At 40.7% G+C, this 15,933-nt stretch overlaps 1 protein-coding gene across 1 annotated transcript in view; it reads left to right on the top strand.

The window, feature by feature from the left end:
• LOC137500504 (thyrotropin-releasing hormone receptor-like) overlaps positions 1–15,625 on the top strand; it is a 515,308-nt gene extending 499,683 nt beyond the window's left edge. The window contains exons 2-3 of the mRNA XM_068227420.1: positions 8,116–8,276; positions 15,361–15,625. Of these exons, the coding sequence (XP_068083521.1) occupies positions 8,125–8,276; positions 15,361–15,625 (417 nt within the window). The 5' untranslated portion in view covers positions 8,116–8,124. The remainder of the gene's footprint in view (positions 1–8,115; positions 8,277–15,360) is intronic.
• The last annotated feature ends 308 nt before the right edge of the window (positions 15,626–15,933 follow it).

The following is a 15,933-nucleotide window of genomic DNA, read 5'->3' as shown; positions in this document are numbered from 1 at the left end:
AATTTCTAATCACTAAATTGCGTGGCAAAAGCCTGGATTCAATTCCAAACCTCTCCGCTTTGTTCCTATGGAGTGAGGGTATACGACATACTTGACCGTGATTCGTCCGTCGAATGGGGACGTTAAACCGTTAGAGTATTTTTTTGCTACTTGTTTTACGTCGCACCGACACAGATAGGTCTTACGGCGACGATGGGACAGGAAAGGGCTAGGAGTGGGAAGGAAGCGGCCGTGGCCTTAATTAAGGTACAGCCCCATCATTTTCCTGGAGTAAAAATGGGAAACCACGGAAAACCATTTTCAGGGCTGACGACAGTGGGGTTCGAACCTACTATCTCCCGAATACTGGATACTGGCCGCACTTAAGCGACTGCAGCTATCGAGCTCGGTCCGTTAGAGTAGGCAAAGCTTTATCTGTCCCTGTATTAATTAAGAGAGGAATTTCTCAAGGCAATATTATTGGACCTTTATGTTTTCTTATATATATCAATGATATGTGTAAAAACAAAACAAAAATGAATCAGAGGTAAGGCTTTTCGCAGATGATGTTATTCTGTACAGAGTAATACATAAGTTACAGGATTGTGAGCAACTGCAAAATGACTTCGATAATGTTGTGAGATGTACAGTAGGCAATGGTATGGTGATAAAAACGGGATTAAAAGTCAGGTTGTGAGTTTCACAAATAGGAAAATTCCTCTCAGTTTAAATTACTGCGTTGTTGGGGTGAAACTTCCTTTTGGAGATCATTATAAGTACCTAGGTGTTAATATAAGGAAAGATCTTCATTGGGGTAATCACATAAATATGGTTGTAGATAAAGGGTACACATCGCTGCACATGGTTTTGAGGATATTCAGGGGTTGTAGTGTGGTTATTCATTAATTTAAAATGAAACTATATTACAATATGTCATGAAATAAAATACTTACTCGTCGGACTATGTATTCACACTTAGTCCTTACCTGATTACTTACACATATTGTTGATGGACGCCAGCTACAAATAAATGTAACGATAATAGAATGAGGGTCTTGAATATCTCTAGGGTGTGAAGTAATACACTTACTTTGACAGTATAACATATAGGTTCTGCGAAAGGATATGGTCTTTTGGTTTCCCAATTCAAATTGAAGTTTATCTGATCTACCATTGAAATAAAGCAATTAATTGTATTTGATAATAAACAAAATATATTCTTTAAATGTATAATTCAAGTGGCAAGACTTGTTGCGATAATACAGATAATAATATAAAATTCTGTTAATTAAAACTGAAAGAAACTTTATGCATTCAATTTGAAATCCTCTTAACCGGGCATATAAAAGTTCTTCAAGACATTTATCCCTCACTGGTTCACTTCATTGTACCTTGAACACTTTGAGTGTTATTATGACGTATTACTTTGAAATGATATCAGCTGTAGGTATCTCAAATCTAACTTGGTGATGTATCCTTTTAGGTACACAAACGAGATATAACATGGCTGGAAATTATATTCACACTTCACAATCAAATTTACAGTAATTCACTGCTAACTGTTAGTCTGCATTACGACGCCTCAGTATTCGGCTGTCACCGAACTGACACAAGAACTCGACCGAACAGATGCACGAAACACACTCCGAAGAGATAATCCATTTGGTCACTGACAATTACGGCTCCATATCACTGCTTCATCTTCAACTGACTGACTGACTGACCAACTGTGGCCTCACTCTCCATACGATTGACTATCACTGTTCACCATCCGTCTCCTTCCAATTGACTCCAATTGACTACATGGCAAGTCTCTCCATTCAACTCCTTCCAACCAACAGAACTGCCGCTATAGGATACATCCCTTTATATAGACATTAGTTGTCATATGGTATAACACCCACGTCAGAGTTTAAAATAGAAAAGATGTCATTCCAACCCTGCTACAAATGTTACATAGTGTGTTGAAATAGCCTCAGGCAAATTAGGAACTCCGTAAATATTATCTCATCGCTAAATGCATACAATAACAGAGCGATGACTCGACAGTTACTGTAACAGTATTGCACTTACGTTGCAATGTTTTAAAAGTAGAATCACAAATAATACGAGTATGTCCATATCTGATATCAGGAAGTAAGTCTCACTCTACATAATTTTAATGCTAACACAAACACACACACATATATATACAATAAATTAAATACAATAAAGCAAGCGATAATTAATTCATACATAGCGAAATCAGATTGTAGAATTGAATCAAACAATAATAATAGTTACAATAATAGTGATAATAATAATAAAATGACAACACAAATACGAATAATAATAATAATAATAATAATAATAATACAGAGAAATATTTGGTACGTGATTTGAACCGTTACAGTAGTAAGTATATAAAGGAGAGGGTATATAAGTCTCTGGTAAGACCCCAGCTAGAGTATGATTCCAGTGCATGGGACTCTCACCCTGATTACTCGATTCAAGAACTAGAAAAATCCAAAGATAAGCAGCTCGATTTGTTCTGGGTGATTTCCGACAAAAGAGTAGCGTTACAAAAATGCTGCAAAGTTTGGGCTGGGAAGACTTGGGAGAAAGGAAACGAGCTGCTCGACTAAGTGGTATGTTGCGAGCTGTCAGTGGAGAGATGGCGTGGTATAATATTAATAGACGAATAAATTTTAGTGGTGTCTTTAAAAGCAGGAAAGATCACAATATGAAGATAAAGCTGGAATTCAAGAAGACAAATTGGGGCAAATATTCGTTTATAGGAAGGGGAGTTAGGGATTGGATTAACTTACCAAGAGATATGTTCAATAAATTTCCAATTTCTTTGCAATCATTTAAGCAAAGGCTAGGAAAATAATAGATAGGGAATCTGCCACTCGGGTGACTGCCCAAAATGCATATCGGTAGTGATTAATACTTTGAGCAGACGCCTTGATGTTATTCGACAGGGGTGGACCATGTGCCACATGGCTTCCACTCTCTCCGTTCCTCGTTATCAACTTATTTATGTCTGTACGTTCATTCGGAAAGGAGGTGGTTTAGGTGGTGGTGGTGTTGGTGGAGGTGGTGGTGTTGTTGTTGTTGCTGGTGGTGGTAATTATTATTTTAATACTAAGTACCACTAGGCAACCATCTTCTATATAACACTAATCATAGAGAAAAAATGAAGGTATACGCACTTCGAGAAATGAAGGTATCAGCCAAAGGAAGACAAGTGCCGCGATGTGTGAAAATGAAAGACTCCCTAGGCCTTGAGTGTTCTAATACAGTCAGGGTCGGAAAAGAACAAGAGTTGACCAAGGGAGGTCGGATAGGATAGATTAATGTGAAGAGTTTGGCACAGGTATGTGAAAGCAATGCCAGGACTCATATACGAGTCCCATTGTCGCCAACCCACGTTCCCAAGTTTAGAGCCCCTGTGGCTCCTTTTAGTCTTACGACAGGCAGGGGATACCATGTGTATTTTTCCACTGCCCCTACTCACAAGGGGATCAGGAAGGAGGAGCTTGTAGAGGGCTGCGTCAGTCACCAGAAACCTCGAGACGATCGGGAGCCGAGAGGTTTCTGGGCGAATCCATCTTCCGGATTATTCTGGAATCAATTGTCTCCCTATTTAAGGCTGGCTAGAGCAGTGCAGTGAAGGAGTGCGGCCAGTTCAGTCTGAGAGTGAGTGCTGCAGTTGACAGTGACAGTTCGAGATAAGGTAGAGCCTAAGTTCCGGAGGCTGTCTGTGTGAGTGTGCTATTCGTGGAACTGAGTGTTCGTTCTGTCTGTCTTCGAGGAGTTGAGTCTCTGCTGCTGTGAAGTGATTGTTGTCTCTGGTCCAGCGTGGGACAGTTCGGCGTGAGATCTGCAAGGGACAGTGAACGAAGACTATTAGAAGTGAACGGACCGTGTACATCATACAGGATTGTAAGACCGTCGTACTCGGAATGTGAATTGACTGGCTGCAATAGCGAGAGACTCGATGACAGTTTTGGAAGAGTGACTATGATTTATGTTTGTCTAACAGGGATAGTGTGAAAAAATAGTGTGACTGGTCGAGAGAGCGGAGAAGGCATGAACGAGTGTAGTTGTATGTACTGTGTTAGTCTAAGTTGTGGCCCTGGTGTGCCTGTGTAGTTGTACAATAGTTATTATTAGTCAGTGGCGAAACACCCACACATGCGATTGATGAGTATTTTGTATTTTCAACGAAAAATAAACATTAATTTGTCATATTTTAATGGAAGTTATTTATATAAAATTCAAACAAGGCCGAATTCAAACCTCAGACCGTAATATAAAAAAACATGGCGGCCGAAGTAGCCGGATTGCTGGTATTGGCTAACACGAAAATATCACGTACATATTATATAAACGGCGGTAATTTAACATGATAAATGTAACATCATAAGGAAAATCACTTTTACACGTGTGAAAACGCTTCGCCAACAAGTACGCACCACATTATTATCAACTAGAATCACATATGTTCTACTAGAAAAGAGCCCAACAAGGTGATTATTTAGACATTTCAATTCGTCAAATAACGTTTTCTCTTAGATTTCACTTCGCTGGATAGATGAAAATACATGATAAAACTGTTAAAATGATATATATAACATCATTTTGAATGTTTCAAATAAATTAAGGTGCGGAATTCCTCGATTTATTCGCTCTCATGAGAACTGTGAAACATAATTTGTTACCTTAGTTTAGACGTGGTGGACAATCTCTTAAATTCAGTACCCAATGAATGAGAAGTACACCCGAAATAATAATGTTATTGGCTTTACGTAGTCCCACTAACTACATTTTTACGGTTTTTGGAGACGTCGAAGTGCCGACATTTAGTCCTGCAGTAGTTCTTTTACGTGCCAGTAAATCTACTGACAGAAGGCTGACGTATTTGAGCACCTTCAAATTCCACCGGACTGTGTCAGGATCGAATCTGCCAACTTGGGGTCAGAAGGCAATCGCCTTAACCGTCTGATTTCACTCAGCCCAAGTACACCCGAAATGATTATGTTAACCCAATGAACGGCCCTGGTAATGTTAACATAATGTTGACATATGGCATAACAGCACTTCACACACTGATATTAACCTTAGTAATGAAACGTTCAGACACAAAAGATATACCGGTAATAGGTTTTTACCCATTAAAGAACATCAGTGCAAAAACTCTATTGACTAAACATTGATATTTAACCACATGGACTAGCTTCAGTTCGGCGCTCTCTGCTTGATAACATATAACCACAGCATGAATCTGAAGGTAGTGGTACTGTAAAACCCTACATTACAAACCCAGCTAATCTATCGAAGTCACTATAATCTTCTGTGTAGCAGTATACAGATTCTTCCATCTGTCACACTTATAAGTTTTGTTATAATATACTCCAAGATCCAGCCAAACATTTCCGCAGGCAAAGCACAGATTATTGAAAAAGACTTGCATCTAAATCACTCGACATTTTGAAGCACATAGACACTGACGGAATAACGCAATGTCATTTATGTCAGTTACATTCTACCTAAATTAATATTTTTCGAGGAACACGAATAGTTTGGAAGTCTTCCCTAACCTCAGACTTATTCTCAAAATCACGCAGACAAATGGTGTACTACAAGGGGACCCCATCAGTCCAACACTGTTTAATATAGCCACAGCGAATGTCACTAATATCCTTCGAAATACAATGGAGACGACCCTCGTGATTTACGCCGACGATATGGTCATAGCGTGCTCCAACAACGAGGAATTACAGGCGGCATTAAAAGCTCTGGCAAAATGGGCACTGGAGAATGGTTTCGAGATTAACATGAAGAAATCAGCACAGATGACATTCAGGAAAGGGAGAACAGCATCTCCAAAGGACACTCTATTATTGAACAACGAAGAGATGGAAGTGGTTAATAAATTTAAATACCTAGGCATCACCCTTGCAGACAACGGGTCGCTCATTCAGCTACCATGTAGAAGAAAGGACAACAACGCCTAATAAAAACATATGTGGACTCAAGAACCTTCACCGCTTATCGCTGAATACAGCTATGACGCTTTTCGATGCCACAATAACGCCAATAATAACATATGGCATAGAACTAATATGGGTTAATCTAACGTACAAGAACCTCGAGAGAATTGAAAAGGTGAAAACAAGGTTAATAAAGCACAGCCTGCGAAAAGGGAAGTATGCACCATCGAGACTTGCCTATGAATTAGCAAGAGAGACCTTCTTCATAGAGGACATCAGGTGTAAGCTTAACCTGCCATCTACTGACGCTTACCAGGCACTTCTAGCTGTTAGGCAAAGGAAACGAATGACTTGGAATTTTACAGTACCGATGCAATGCAAGACAGATCATGGACAAACGCTAACGAAGAAGAAAGACACGCAATCACAAGACTAGCCATTCATGGCTATCACCACAAGTTATGTAGGAATAACAAATTCCATCTACCAAACGAGAATTGCATATGTTCACTCTGTGAAAAGTGCTGCGAAAAATACCATACTGTGTTGTGTTTAAAAAGGACCAAAAGCATCACGCAAATTAGCAAAGAATAATGAAAAATTGACTGTAATCATATTGTATATGCCCTTTCGGGTGCTTTCCTATTAATAAAATGATGTATGCACGCTACTGTTTTCTCATGGACTTCAAAATAATCATGATGTATATTCCTAATCCATTTCTCTCTTAATGTTCTATTCCATAGAAAACTCAAGAATAGTTGTATGAGAGGCATTGCCATAGTTAGACTAAACCCTGGTCCACCTAGAGCACTCATGTTCTTTAATGGGTAAAAACACGATCAAAAAAGCACATTCTCACATTACTATGCATAATTACAGATCCTATGTGTCCACTGACTCATATAAATACACTCGCACACTTATATTCTACAGAGAAACTAACATTACACCGACTACATACGATAACAACAAACCAAAAGAAACCCACATTTCCAACAATTCCGGCTACTCGATTCGCCATCTTTGAACGATCGAGAGTAGCATTACGGTCGGAGGATTTGAGTCGGTCTTGATTCAAACGCGCAGTTGTCGACACTCAGTGATTGATGAATCGAGAGTCGCCGGCTAGTGATTGCTACTAATTGCCAAACTAATCCGGAGTTAGCACCATCAGCATTGGACCCTTGTTGTTTGTTTTTCTCTTTCGTGGGTTTGGAATGCGGAACGAACTGCCACATCCGTCAAGAGGGCGGTGCAAGGTGGAATCCTGTAACTCATCGTGTGTGGTCGGTATTTATTTGCTATTTCTTGAAATACTGGAGTTCTTACTTGTGAGTGGTTGTTTTCTTGTGCTATAAATGATGATACATGACAAATGTATGTTTTTGTAATAAAAATGATTCAATTTCCTGTGCTTGTAATGTAAATATCAAACAAGGAAAATGCGGGAATTATGCGATTTGAAATGACATCACACCGATCAGAGAGTAGTTCATCAGGCATGGATGTAGGAGCTCACGCGTTCCTACCGCACAATCCGAATTTATTTCTAACCATTATGTAATTGAACAATTATTAAGAGACTTATTTAGTATACTTTATTTTACGGAGAAAAGCAGAATCAAAAAATGAAGGACAACCGCGTCCAACTCTGAATGTAACTACACAACTTTAAGTCGTGAATTGTGTGTTCGTCATTTCAACAGAAAAATTTATGAAACAGACCATTGGATTAGTGGACGTACGATCTTAAATAAATTTTTCTGTTGGCCTTTGTTGTTTTCTATTGAAAAATGTGTTTGGAATGACGGTCTGTTTGTGCAGATATTTGCAATTTTTTCGGTTACATCTCCTAAACCAGAAGTCAGAAGTCGTCCCTGATATTAGTTATTAATTACAGTAACCGCTATCAGTTGTTTACTTATTTATCTATCCCGCTAAAATGTATCAGTATCCTGGTTGTTCATAGATTTGTTGTTTTAAGGAAAAGTAGGAAGATTGTGAGACCTGTGCATGTCGTTTTACAACTGTTTACCACACTGTGCTCATCAAATATATTAGTGTATATTTGAGGTCTAGAAGGTGGTACAACTGTTAGTACAGATCATCAAAAGATCGTGTAGTATTTATCTGTGTCATCCGTTTCATGTTACAGGTCGTGAGAATGTTGGTGGTTGTGGTAGCAATTCATACCATCTTGTGGCTGCCGTACCGCGGGATGTTCCTCTACAACAACTTTGCCACGGTATTCAACATGGATAAGTTCTCAGATCTATGGTTCATCATGTTCGCCAAAACGTGTATCTTCATCAACAGGTAATATACACATTGTTATTTATAAGTAGAGTACTCATATTATACATCGAAATCGTTTCAAACGTTATGCTATAGCGAGCTACAAGCTCATTTACTAGCAATAAAATAAAATACATTAGTTATTAACTACTTACTTAATTTCTTATTTTATACTGCCTGTTAATTATTATCGCCGACCCCATGATGTAGGAATAGCGTGCCTGCCTCTTACCCGGAGGCTTCGGGTTCGATTCTCGGTCAGGTCAGGAATTTTTACCCGGACCTGAGGGCTGGTTCGAGGTTTACTCAGCCTACGTGATTAGAATTGAGGAGCTATCTGACGGTGAGATAGCGGCCCCAGTCTCGAAAGCCAAGAATGACGGCCGAGAGGATTCGTCGTGCTACCCATACGACACCTCGTAATCTGCAGGACTTCGGGCTGAGCAGCGGTCGCTTGGTAGGCCAAGGCCGTTCAAGGGCTGTAGGGCCATGGGGGATTAATTATTATCATTTTTTTATTTTACACTGATATACGTAAAGTAGTGGGGCTATATCCCGTTTTCGCACCTAATTTAGTCCCCCTAGGGATTTCCAGTTTGCACGGTTGGTACTTAGCGTTTAGCCGCGCGCGCACGCGTATCCTCATCCTGTTGTCTTGTTGTGACTGTCGGTTGTGTGCACCATGTTTACTAAAGGAGGATTCGTTTATCATGCTGACCTGAGCTAGTGCAGCACTGAAATTAAGAGCCTATTATTCCTACAGTCAGCACTAATATGTGTATAAAATACTGTGATGTAGTTCCTGGCGTGTAATCGCTACAGTGAGAGGTTAGCGTGAGTTACAGTAGCGGCCATTATTACAAATCAAGGAATGTTCGTAATTTCGTCCCCCTTCATTTTGTTATTGATGATTATTAATATTTTCGGATGGGAAAACGCAAGCAATGGGATAAGGAGGCTATGAAAAAGGCTATTAAGGAAGTGAGGGATTAATAATAGGTTACAAACATGTAAGTAGAGCGTTTAACATCCCACAAGTAACGCTGAAAATCTATGTTAAAAAGAATACCAAGAAAACATTTCTCATAAGTGATCTTCAAGTAATTAATTGTAGGGAAAGTGTTTGGTAAGGTTAGAAAAGAAAAATATATTAAAATTAATTGTACTTTTCATAAATTTGGTGGGGGACGAAATTACAAAATTTTTTGTTAGTTTTGTTTTTGTAGTGTTTATATCAAATATTGACCACCTTACGGTATAACAGTTCCATTGTAACTTGCCTCTAAAGGGAAAATATATTCATTAATATATATTCCAACTTCTAGCCTTGTCCATAATATTCCTGAATTCTACAAGCCCAAAACTCCTAAGGGGACGAAATATCGGCCTTCTACATTGTATATTTTTGTAGACCCTGTAACTGCAAAATTCATACTTAATCATAACTCAATTTATTTTTATTTCCTTTTTGTAACAATTTTAGTTTAGTTGGTTGTAAATAATTCAGTTATTAATTTCTTCCTCAATACTTACTTATTTAGTATTATTAATTACTATTTAGTTATGCATAATCATTTTAAATTGTTTAGTAGGTAAGGCACTAAATTTATTTCTGATTACGTACAAATGTTCTTTTCATAATTTCAGTTAACATGTAATTTTAATGTAGGTATGTACAGATATAGTCGTTAAAAACTTTGCATAAATAACACATAAAACTGGTTAGGTGTAAGAGAAGGCACCATGGTTTAATCTTGACAGGATTAAATCAATCAATCAATCAATCAATCAATCAATCAATCAATCAATCAATCAATCAATCAATCAATCAATCAATCAATCAATCAATCAATTCCTTCATTTGTTGTTTACTGGCAATTTGTTTACAAGTTGTCTTAATTCGCACTACACAGATAGGTCTTATGACGATGGTGGGATAGGAGAGGGCTAGGAATGAGAAGTGGCCGTGGACTTCATTCCTGTACAGCCCCAGCATTTGTCTGGTGTGAAAATGGTAAACCATCATCTTCTCGGCTGCCGACAATGGGGTTCGAACCCACTAAACCCCGAATGCAAGCTCACAGCTGCAGGCCTCCTGACCGCACGGCCAACTCGCTCGGCACAGACAACTTCACTTAGGTCTGTAATGTATCATTCTTTCATTTGCATTGGAATTGAATTCATCTCTCAGCTCCTGCACTAGTGAACATAATACCTATAACACGGTATTGATGAGGGAAAATACCCAGACGAAAAGCAGGAGACTGCGTAGATTTGAACTTAACTGAAATTTATCGCTAAACAAGAAAGGCCTTTTATGGAGCGAAAATGAAAGAATAAGAATCCTTAAGGTGAATATAAAATTTGGTTATCGATGTACTTGAGATATGTATATACTTAAATCGAATCAAATGAACTAATATTCTGTACGTATATTGCGAAAACGAGCAGCATTGCATCAGTTCATCGCAGTTTTTTCTTTAACCTACGACGTCGGTGGATGCAGAGTGGGTCTCGGCCCACAAATGGCTAATGTTGGTCCGTGGTCCAACAGCTCTGCACTCCAACCGGCCAACCGAGCAGAGGAAGGGTGGCCAGGGCTCTACCGTGGTTCTGCGCCTCTGCAATTGGGAGAGAGGATAGGGTTGGTCCGTACGACTGGCCCCAACCGTCGGCTGTCCTGAGAATGGTTTGCCATGATTTTTCTATTCTCCTGCACTAAGGAGAATGCCGGGAGAGTTCCTTGTATAGGCCTCGGCCGCCAACTCTCTCACCTTCTCCGTGCATCTCCTTCACCGTAACAAACCTCCCGGCCTGAGAGACGGCGTCACCGCCTAAGAGGTGTGCCTTCCCCTTCAGGGGGGAAATTAAAACGTTTCAGTAGTAGTAGTTAACCTACGAAGATGGAAACAAAATTAATAGTGAAATTTATAAATAAATAATCAGTGGGACCAAATTGTTGTAGAGCACATTCAAAAAACAGTTTAAAATATAGACGAACAGCGCATTCTTCTGCAAAGAATGCACAGAATGATTAATTGATTTTATAATTCACTGAACGGTATGTTTATTCATTGATTTATGTGATCAGTCGGCCTTGCAGTCCAGGTGTAGTGCGTCCACTTCTTACCTGGAGGCTCCTGGTTTAATTCCCGTGAAGGGCAGGGATTTGACGGCTGGTTCGAGATCCACTAAGCCTATGTGAGATTAATTGTGCTGCTATTTCACGGTGAGATAGCGGCCGCTGTCTAGAGAACCAAGGAAACCGGCCGACAGGATTCATCGCGCTCACCAGGCGCCATCTCGTAAACTGTAGGCCTTCGATCTAAGCAGTGGTCGCTTAGTAGCCCAAGGCCTATCAGGGCTGTAGTGCCATGGGGTTTGTTTTGATTGTTTTAACCTTTCCGCTGCTGAATTCTTGGACAGGTTAGTGTGACCCCAGTAGTGGAGTATTTCAGTTACAACCTCAACATACATTATAACCAATTAGAACATGAGATACAAGCAATAACAACAAAATGTTATTCTTAAGGCGATATTTTAACTCGCCAGTTTGTTCATACATTGTTGGAGACAGTTCATGTCAGGGATCCAGGGTTCGATTCCACACGAGGTGGCGAAACTTTTGTCTACTATGTGTACACGCAACACCAATCAATACACACGATTATTAGCAGGAAGATCAAATTAAACTCACAATATTGATAAAAATAGAGTGAAACTTGTCATGAACTTAGAATCAACTGTCTGTTCATAAAATCTGTTGGTTTCGTCCATTACCTTTGCCAACACCTCTTCATTCACACATACCTAGAAATATTCAATTTGGGGGTATTCAGGGGTCAAATTATTATTTTACATAGGTAGGATTGGGGCTTGAAATACGTGTGCGTCGGCGCATACTCGACGTCCGACCCCGTGGGCAGGCCTAGGTCAGTAACATTTCTTCCTCCCTCTGGCAGCAAATCATCACCACTATCAACATCACTATTACTCCCTGTCGTTTTGCTACATTAAATGGTATTCTGCACTCCCCGGTCAAATCGACCGTGCGCGACCCCTCACGTAACCCTTTCGACGCGACCCCTCGCGGGTTAAGCATTGTTCAACTCCTTAGCTGAATTTTCAATGTCTTAGTCATCAGTCCTCGGGACAGTAAGTTCAATTTCCCAGCGGGTTGAGGGACTTCAATCTTCATAGGTTAATTCCCTTCAGTCGGATCCTGCTGGGTGTCTTTGCTGTACCCAACATTCCTGAAAGTCACATAGCACACAAAACTGTGCTCTCCCATACGCATTCGCAGTTTCCTGTGGATGGCTGGAACCGCCTGCACCAGGCTACCAATAGCGTGCTCTGCTCTTCTGCTGCCACACTTCTCTGTTTCATTTGCACACAATCTAAACATCTTCTCTGTACTCCAGTGTGCTTGAGATGTGGTGAAGTGAGGAAATATTGAAGAAGAAGGATGGTGAGTTGGTTACCACTGAAACCAATCAAGTCAAAAGAAAGGAACAAATTACTTTTATTTGAGTGGATTTGCTACTGACTACAAATATATGAAGGAATAATATATTGTGGCTTTTATTATTCATGATCATGTTATATTTAAATAAACATATTCATGCCCATGAAGAAAGTATGAAATTGTACAATATCCCCTGCGCAAGCATTATTCTAGCTCCACAACACTTGCTCGTGTGTGCGTCAATTTTGACCGATCTGATTCTGTACGTTTATGTTACTGCAGTCTTTGCAATTTGATACTGTATAGTGCAGGAGAGTGTACAGCTGTCAGTGGAGAGATGACGTGAAATGACATAGCTGGATGAATAAGCTTGAATGGAGTTTTTTTTTTTTGCTATTGTCTTTACGTCGCACCGACACAGATATGTCTTATGGCGACGATGGGTCAGGAAAGGGCTAGGAGTGGGAAGGAAGCGACCGTGGCCTTAATTAAGGTACAGCCCCAGCATTTGCCTGGTGTGAAAATGGGAAACCACGGAAAACCATCTTCAGGGCTGCCGACAGTGGGATTCGAACCTACTATCTCCCGAATACTGGATACTGGCCGCACTTAAGCGACTGCAGCTATCGAGCTCGGTGAATGGAGTTTTAAAAGTAGGAAAAGTCATAATATGAACATAAAGCTGGAATTCAAGGGAAAATATGCAAATATTCATTTACAGGAGGAAGTTAGGGATTGAAATAATTTACCTAGGAAAATGTTCGACAACATTTCCAATTTCGTTGAAATAATTTAAGTGAAAACTAATAATAATTTCCTATTAGCTATCTGGTCGGCGGTTGTAGGGTGAGCTTTCGCTGGTCCGACGGCTCTGCACTCCGACCGACCAACCGAGCAGAAGGAGGGGTGGCCGCGGCTCTGCCGTGGCTCAATGCCTCTACAAAAAGTGGCGTATGGCTTTTAGTGCCGGGAGTGTCCGAGGACACGTTCGGCTCGCCAGGTGCAGGTCTTTCGATTTGACCCTCGTAGGCGACCTGCGTGTCGTGATGAGGAAGAAATTGTGATGAAGACGACACATACACCCAGCCCCCGTGCCAGAGAAATTAAGCAATGATGGTTGAAATTCCCGACCCTGATGGGAATCGATCCCGGGACCAATGTGATCAAAAGCCAACACACTAACCATTTAGCCACGGAGGTGGACTCTACGCCTCTGCATTTGGGAGACGGAGAGGGGCTGGTTGTCACAGTTGGCTGTCCTGAGAATGGTTTTCTGTGGTTTTCCATTCTCCTGCACTAAGGCGAATACCGCGATAGTTACTAGTATAAGTCACGGCTACCAACCATCTCACCTTCTCCGCACATCTCCTTCGCCGTGTCAAATCTTCTGACCTGAGAGATGGCGTCACCGTCTAGGAGGTCCGCCTCCCCCTTCAGGGAAGGAATGAAAACATTTTAGTATTAGTGGTATCATGTATCTTTTTTTAATTTGCTTTACGTCACACCGACACAGTTAAGTCTTATGGCGATGATGGGGTATGAAACGCCTGGGAGAGGGAAGGTAGCGGGCGTGGCCTTAATTAAGGTACAGCCCCAGAATTTGCTTGGTGTGAAAATGGAAACCATGGAAATCCATCTTCAGGACTGCCGACAGTGAGCTTCGTACCCACTATCTCCCGAATGCAAGCTCACAGCCGCGTACCCCTAGCCGCCCAGCCAACTCGCCAGGTGTATCATTTGTACAGTAGCATTCTGCCTAAAATTTGCCACGGTTGGTCCCTGGTCCGACAGCTCTGCTCTCCGATCGGTCAACTGAGCAGTGGAAGGGGTGTCCTAGCCGTGGCTCTACGCCTCTGAATGCGGGAGTCGGAGAGGGGCTGGCCCCTACCGTCGACTGATCTGAGAATGGTTTCCCGTGGTTTTCCAATCTCCTGAACAAAGGTGAATGCCGGGACAGTTCCTAGTATAGGCCACGACTACTAACCCTATCATGTTTTCCGAGCATCTCCCTGGCCTGAGAGACGGCGTTATCGTCTAGGAGGTCCGCCGTCCCCTTCAGGGAAGGAATGGAAACGAATTAGTAGTATCATATATTATGTAATTTATGCAAACCTTAATATAAAAAGAAACAGAAAACAAAAAATGAAGAGAAGAAACATTTAGTCCAGAGGCCAATAACACCCTCCCAACATCTCTTTTATATTACACTCCGTAGGTCCCACCTCCATAAACCCGCACATCACCCCAACCCACCTGAATCTCCTGGCCCGAGAGAAGGAATATTACCTTGTAGTCGACCGGTCCCTACCCCTGAGGAACTGGAATGAACAATTTATATGATGATGATGTGATAATGGTGATGATATGATGATGATGATGATGATGATGATGATGCCATCTGGGTAATAGACCTAAATGCAGATCACGATTGATTGATTCTATTTGACAGAGTGAGGTAGTAAATGCTTTCACAATTGCCAGCAGCACTATATGCAAGTTGTTAAGCTGTTTTAATGTCAATTTTCAATTTTTCTGAGACAGTAGTATAATAAATACTGTTTATTACGTTTCTTTTCTTGTTTTTTTTAAAGCAACATAATATTGGTAATATGTATAATGTAATATGATCTCTTGTTGCAGTGCCGTCAAGCTGTTCCTGTACAGCACCATGTATGAAGAATTCCAAAATGCTTTGAAGAACATATTTACTTGTCAACGAACAACAACCACCGACACAAACTCAGCGATGGCTCCAAGCACCAGAAAACTTTCCCAGAAGCCGACGCTAGAAGACCCTGAGCGGATGTGTTCACCCTACCACGATAATTCGTATCACATGTGCGATCAGAATCCCCAGCTCAATGCCTGTGGAAGTGCAGAAGTGGATTTAATACGTGACACCTGATGTCTACGTGATACGAACAATGAGACTGTTGGGTGAAATATGTTTCATAATTTATGTTGATATATGTACTGAATTTGAAAAATTTCATTAAATAAATTTAAAACGTAAGTAGGAATGTCTTCTAAATCAGGTTCCGAGAATCGCTGAACCCCCTGTCCTACGTAACGTTTTTCTCGACTATTATTTTCTTAAGGGTGAAATCAGGAAAGATATTGCTGCTTATTCGACTTCTTTGGTTTAGATCATAAGCGAGTTATACACGCCCTTGCTGTGTGGAATACTTGTATCTGTGGGTTCATTCTAGAGTA

The sequence above is a fragment of the Anabrus simplex genome, chromosome 4, assembly GCF_040414725.1.
Source record: "Anabrus simplex isolate iqAnaSimp1 chromosome 4, ASM4041472v1, whole genome shotgun sequence".
Classification (NCBI taxonomy): Eukaryota; Metazoa; Arthropoda; class Insecta; order Orthoptera; family Tettigoniidae; genus Anabrus; species Anabrus simplex.
The sequence above is the reverse complement of the archived record's forward strand: the minus strand, read 5'-3'. Positions and strand labels throughout refer to the sequence as shown.